A 7,204-nucleotide genomic window follows, 5' to 3' on the forward strand; every position below is an offset into this window, starting at 1 on the left:
ACACAATGACTTTCACATTTACAACACTATGACATTGATGACATTTTTCACGTTGTGCCATCATTACTGCTATCTTTTTCTAAAATATTTAACCACTATTAATATAAAGCCAGTGCTTCCCAAACAGAAACTCCCCATTTTCCCCTCCCTTCCACCTCTGATAATCATTCATTATCTTTGGTTTTTATATATTTGCTCATTTAATCTGAGTGAGATCATGCAATATTTGTCTTTTTGTGTCCTATTTATTTTGCTCAGCATAATGTTTTTGAGGTTCATCCATGTCATTGCATGCAACAGAGCTTCATTTCTCATTATGGCTGTATAATATTACATTATAGACATGTAACACATTTTATTTATCCAATTGATCTGTTGGTAGAGTTCATTTGTATTTTAAAAGTATTTCATTTAGAAATAATCTCTGGAGTGTCTCCACGGACAATCGAAGGGTATTCAGATTAAGTTCAGGTGAAGGTAAAGGCATAGGGCTTTTGGCTCTGCTGGTAATTCATGTTAGTATTAAAATTGGAACAAGTTGATGATTGAGTAAAAGCTGAATTAAACAACCTGTTACTATGGAAACAATTTCTAAAGCTCCTGAGGATGATTATAAACCAAAGTTGAAAAATTTAAAACCCACAATTTGGGAAGACCATAAAAATGTTCAATATGTGCACATACTTGCATTTGTGGTGTCCCCTAATTCAATATTCACACACGTCTTTCTTTGTCTTCAACTCATGATGCAGTAGCATTACTCCATTTATGTTAAGAATCTACTAATCACCAGTGTAGTTTTAGTCCCAGTGATTATTTAGAGCAGGGTTTCTCAACAGCAACACAATTGACGTTTCCCAGGTAATTCTTTGTTGGGGGGATTGTCCTGGTCATTGTAGGATGTGGCTTCTATGCACTAGATGCCAATACTACTCCTCCTCCATGAGGTTGTGACAATCAAAAATGTCCAGAGAGTGCCAAATGTCCCCTAGTAGGCAAAATTATTTCACACTTGAGAGCCACTAATTTAGATGAAAATAATCTCTGCCTTTGATTTCTTCTTCTTTTCTGTGTGAGCTTCAAAAAAAAAAAAAAAAAAAAAAACAACCCCAAATTCACTGCCATTGAGTCGAGTTGATTCAACTCATAGCAGCCCTCTTTGGGTTTCCCAGGCAATATCTTTACAGAAGTAGATTGCCTAATTTTCCTTCCGAGGAATGGTTGGTGGGTTTGAACTAACAGCTTTCTGGTTAGCAGTCAAATGTCTTCTTAGGCACTATGCCCCTAGAGCTCCGAAGCTTAAGGCATGGAAATGAGAGGTATAGGTGATCTACTATCATATGATGTATATGTCCCTGAAAAACCTTGCTCTCTTCAAAATAAAAGAGATTATTAGGAAAATAGTTTAGGGAAGAGTATGTACAATTCATGCAATTAAAAATATGTGTGCAACTTTTTAACGGATAACTGAAATAATAATAACATTACTAAAATATTTTCACAGTGAAAAAGGCATCTTAATGTATAACAGTAAACATATACCACAGAAAACATGATGGTAACTGTAAAAAAGAAAAAGGCAAATACGGAGTTTTGTAGTTTTTATATGGATATGGAAAAAAGGGAGATTAAGGCTCCTGAGTTATGGAGACAAGGATAAAAATGACAAAATCCGTAGCTCAAGAGCACCCCATAATAAGGACTTTTAAGCAGAGTTTGTGGTCATACTACGTCAGGGGAAAAATGAAAAATGAAAAATGAATGGCTGTTGCATACCCATCTGCTGTGTTCAGGTGTATTTGGGTTCTTTGCATTCAGCAGCTGTTACATGGTAATGTGAAATATTTTATGTTATGGGAACATTTGCCTTTAAGCAATATGGCTTTTCCATTGATACAGATCATTTACATTGCTAATCACATATGAGCAAATTTATTTCACAGACAGTCATGTTGTAGCTGAATAGACTATACTGTGCAGTTCTCACAAAGTGTGGGCCATGCATATGGGAAGATGCTGAAAACTGACCAAGTAATACTTATGTTGAAGGCGGGGGATGGGAAGCCAGACTCAGACTTCCCCTGAAATTGATTTTAGTTAGTTGAGAGAAAGCCTTCAGCTAGGAATTGCCCTTAGTGTTAGCTGAGCCTCAAGTTTAGGCAGTGACAGAATGATGCATATTGAGGCCACTGTGTTAAAAATCTGTGTGTAATTTCTATTGCTTTATTGTCTTATTAGTTTCACAGTACAAGTATGGACCAGAACTCTGGCTTCCTTCATTCACTTTTATGTGTGCCATGCATTTCCTCTTTCAGTATGCTTTTTCCTATTGGCTTGAGACAAAAACTCTAGAATTTCTTTCCTTATCCTTAAAACAGGAGCTCTGGTGGTGTAGTGCCTAAGGCATTTGACTGCTAACCAGAAGGCTGGTGGTTCAAACCCATCAGCCATCCTCAGAAGGAAGGTTGGGCCATCTACTTCTGTAGAGATATACCACCTCAGAAACCCAAGGAGGGGTCACTATGAGTTGGGACCAACTTGACAGCAGTGAGTGAGTGAGTGAGTGAGTGAGTGAGTGAGTGATCGATCCTTAAAACACATGAAGTCACTATTATACTGATTTCTCCAAAGACATCTTCTAGAAATTCAATAAAGTTTTTAGAGTTTCCTGGTTATATTTGCTGTGAGACACATTGAGAATGAACTCTAATGGAATGGTACTGAGTTCTGATTCTACATAAGGCTAGTGACAGTTACGGTACATAGTTATGGTACATTATTACATATTTGCATTCATCACTAGACAAAGGAGCTGCAACATCCCTAGGTGCCTGTGAGGAGACCTGTAGTGAAACATTCCAAAACAGAAGTTAAATATAAAACACATGTTGCCATCAGGTAAATTCTGACTCATGGTGACCCTGCATGTTTGCCATGAAACAGAATTAAGGATCTTAAAAAAAAACTCGTGCATATATGAACAAGTTCTCTGTGAGTTCAATTCTACATGAGTTCAAAAGCTGTGATTTAAGAATCTTTGCCTTTCTCTAGGTCATTTGTGGTTCTTTCTTGCTGGAGATTCAGGTTTAATTTCTATCCAAAGCACCTCAAGGGCAACCACCACATTTCTGTCAGTGAAGGCTTGTATGTTGCTATGATGCTGAGCAGGTTTCCCTGGAACTTCCAGTCTAAGACTAGGAAGAAAGGCCTGGCAGTCTACATCCATACAGGTTAGCCACTGAAAACCCTATGGATCACAACAGTCTGATCTTGTTGTGCATAGTGTCACCATGACTTGGGGCCAACTTGATGGCAGCTGACAACAGCAACAGGCCTTTCTCTAAGCCTATCTAATGGTTGAGTTTGTGATTCCATTCTCTTTACCTCTTGGGTTTCACACACTTGAGTTTCCAATCTCTTCTTGTTGACAAGACACAAGTTACAGTTTTCATTTCATGGTTTTTGTTCTACAGACACCCAATACTCATGCAGACCCTGTTGTGTTTCCTCAGGCTGCACACTGTTCTTCTACGAAAGCGATGGCAGGTCTGGAATAGACCACAACAGCATCCCCAAACACGCTGTTTGGGTGGAGAACAGCATTGTGCAGGCTGTCCCTGAGCACCCCAAGAAGGACTTTGTCTTCTGCCTCAGCAATTCCCTGGGCGATGCCTTCCTCTTTCAGGTTTGTTGGAAACTTCCTTGGCAGGGACTTTCAAACTGCTGAATCATATACCCTCCTCTGTTACCTAAGTACCCCATCCTTTTTTCCCTTTAATGATGGGTTTCTCTTTTGCTCATTATGGAAACAAAAACAATGAATAACAAAAATAAATAAATATACTGAATTCTCGGAAAGAGAGTTCACCCAGAGGGAGGGGTTGAAATGAAACCTAGGGCGGAGTGTCACTTGAATTCAAGAAACTTGCTCTGTTTGTCATAGTTTGAAGGATTTCTTAGTGTAATCTCAACATCATTCTGTAGCACTTCAGAAAGAGATCAGGAATTTTTAATTTAAATGTGATTTGAGGTGCCGAAATTTTTTATCAGAATATTTTCCTTTTCATATTAATCATAAAGTAATATAATGACGTTCCAGAAATGATTTGCCATACCCAGTTTGTCTTCCTCACTTTATCAGAGTTTACTAACCAGTGTTCTTGCAGTTTGACTGTTAATTACATGTAAAAAAAAAAAAATTCTCTGCTAATAGTTTCAGAATAAATATTTGCTTCTATAGGGATTTCTTTGGTCAATTGTGGTATGCCCTACCAGGACTTATTGTGGTGCTAATTAAAAATTCTTCATTTATTCCATTCATGAATGAATTCCTCAGACCTTTATTTAGTGCTTGCTATGTGCTATGGAGGGAGCTCTGGTAGCATAGTGGCTAAGGCACTTGACTGCTAACCAGAAGGCTGGCGGTTCAAACCCACCAGCCACTCCTCGGAAGGAAGGTTGGGCAATCCTACTTCCGTAGTGATGCTGCCTCGGAAACCCAAGGAGGGGTCGCTATGAGTCGGGGCCTACTCGACGGCAAACAACAACAACAACAACATGTGCTATGGATAGTGCTATTGGGAATACTGAAACAATTTTTAAATGATTCCCTCCATTAAAAGTGTTCAGAGATAATAGGAGAGAAAAGCACAGGGACAGATCTTTATAATCTGGTAAGACCTGAGAGTGAGTATTACAGGAAGGGCAGGGATGAATGAAGGGAAATGGACGTGCAAAGAAGAGAGACATGATAAGGCATAGAAGAAATATTTAATTAAATTTCTGGCTTTAGCCTTAAAATTATTTCCATTTGGGCAATTAAAGTAAGAAATACAAAGTGATACTTTTGTTTTTATGAGGACAGAAAGCGTCTGTGTATGTGTGTATGTTTTAATCTATGATACTGAACACACATAAGGAAGAGTACATAAAACAGTAAATGTATAATTCAAAGAATTACACAGTAAATTTTTAACTGCCAAGAAGAAATACAAATTCTCTGTATCCTAGAAGCTACCCCCCACCTCTCTCTCACATACAACCAGCCTACTAGTTGACCTTGTATTTTACCATCTAAAGTAGAACACTTTTCTTTATCTGAGAATGTCCATTTTTTCCCTTTCAGTTTGAAGGATAGTTTTGCTGGGTATCAAATTCATGATTTACAATCTTTTTCTTTCAGCATTTGGAAAATGTTATCTCATTGCCATCAGGTCTGCATGGTTTCTTATGTTAAATTAGCTGTTAATCTTATTAGGATTTCTGTATAATGAGTGTCGTCTATCTTATTGATTTCAAGAGTCTCTGTCTTTAACAGTTTGATTATGATGTGCCTAGGTGTTGATTTCTTTTGAGTATATTCTACCTGAATTCACTGAGCTTTTTGGATGTGTACATTAATGTTTTTCTACACTTTTAGGAAGTTTTTGGCCATAATATGTTCAAATATTTTTTCTGTGCATCTTGCTCTCTACTCCTTCTGAGACTCCCATTATGCTTATGTTGGTATGCTTGCTGGTGTCCCCATTCTGTTTCTTTCTGTTCCTTAGACTTGATCATCTGAATTGACCTATATAAATTTTGCTGTCTGCTTTTTCCTGCTCTGCCAGCTCATACCTACTATTCAGCCCTTCTAGTGAATTTTTCACCTTAATTGTTTTGTAGTTCAACCCCAGAATTTATGTTTGGTTCTTTTTGTAATTTATTTTATTATTACTATTATTCTTTTTTAAGAGGAGAGAAAATTATTTATTACAAAATGGCAATACAAGGAGGTGGGGCCAGTACCCAAATCTGACTCCCTTTTTGTAATTTATATTTCTCTGTTGATAATCTCTAAGGAGCGCTGGTCGTATAGTGGTTAAGGCATTTGGCTGCTAACCAAAAAGTTGGTGATTCAAACCCACCAGCTGCTCTGCAGAAAAAAGATGAGGCGATCTGCTTCTGTAAAGATTTACAGCCTTCGAAACCCAATGGGAGTTGTTGTTATGAGTCAGAATTGACTTGGTAGTGGTGAGTTTAGTTTGGTTTATTGATAATCTGTTGAGTGAGATAAAATTCTCATCTTTTCCTTTAGTTCTTTAACTTGGTTTCCTCTAGTTCTTTAAACGTATTTAAAATATTTGATTTAAAGTGTTTGTCTATTAAATGGGCACCCTGGTGGCACAGTGGTTAGAGCACTCAGCTGCAAACTGAAAGGTCAGCAGTTTGAACACACCAGCTGATCCATGGGAGAAAGCTGTAACAGTCTGCTTCCATAACGATTTACAGCCTTGGAAACCCTATGGGGGCAATTCTACTTTGTCCTGTAGGGTTGCTATGAGTCAGAATTGACTTGATGGCACTGGATTTGGTGTTTTTGGTCTATTAAATCCAGTGTTTGGACTTTTTCATGGACAGTTTCTACTGACTGTTTCTTTTCTTCTGTGAACTAAAGTTTCTTATATCTTTACATGTCTCGTAATGTTTCTTGAAAATTATATGTTTTAAATAATATAGTATGACAACTCCCGTCCCTCTCTATGGTTTGTTGTTGCTGTTGACTTTGTTATTTGTTTAGTTACTTCCTCAATCAAATTTGTTAACTCTGTATTCTTTGTCATGTGTGGCCAATGAAGTCTCTGCTCAGTTAGTTTAGCAGTTAGCTAATGATTGAACAGAAATTTCCTTAAATGTCTAGAAACAATAAATCTGTGTGTGTTAGGTCATGCCTTCAGTGCTCAAGCAGCTAGTTTATAATTCTGCCTTAGTCTTTTCTTCCTGGCCTCAAGGTAAGGCAGAGGTCAGAGTTTAGGGCCTTCTCAAGATTTTACTAGTCATGAGAACAGCCTTGTTTTTAGATTCCCAGGAATATAAGAGTCCCTGAGTAAGTAAACATCCAACTTATAGACAACTCCTACTTGTCATTTAAACTGGTTCTGTGTGGCTGACAACATGAAATGGGAACAGACTCAAAATTTTACAGTTTGTCAGATTCAGTATAGTACCTACAAAGGGAAAAATTACGGGCTGAAGCCCTGGATTGCGAGACTCAGAAGAGGCATAGTGAGCCCTTTCAGTGAGGGGCTGAAATGTGAGATTGGATTTTTGGTAGGACTATAGGAGAGGAAGGAGCTCTGGTAGCATAGTGGCTAAAGCACTTGACTGCTAACCAGAAGGCTGGCGGTTCAAACCCACCAGCCACTCCTTGGAAGGAAGGTTGGGC

The 7,204-nt window shown here is 38.0% G+C and overlaps 1 protein-coding gene across 1 annotated transcript in view; it reads left to right on the forward strand.

The window, feature by feature from the left end:
- Positions 1-7,204, forward strand: part of TIAM1 (TIAM Rac1 associated GEF 1) — a 202,333-nt gene that overhangs the window by 24,756 nt on the left and 170,373 nt on the right. Inside the window, exon 3 of the mRNA XM_007941289.2 lies at positions 3,513-3,685. Within this exon, the coding sequence (XP_007939480.1) occupies positions 3,513-3,685 (173 nt within the window). The remainder of the gene's footprint in view (positions 1-3,512; positions 3,686-7,204) is intronic.

This window comes from Orycteropus afer, unplaced genomic scaffold (assembly GCF_000298275.1).
Source record: "Orycteropus afer afer isolate SDZICR_OR568_19922 unplaced genomic scaffold, OryAfe1.0 scaffold00078, whole genome shotgun sequence".
Classification (NCBI taxonomy): Eukaryota; Metazoa; Chordata; class Mammalia; order Tubulidentata; family Orycteropodidae; genus Orycteropus; species Orycteropus afer.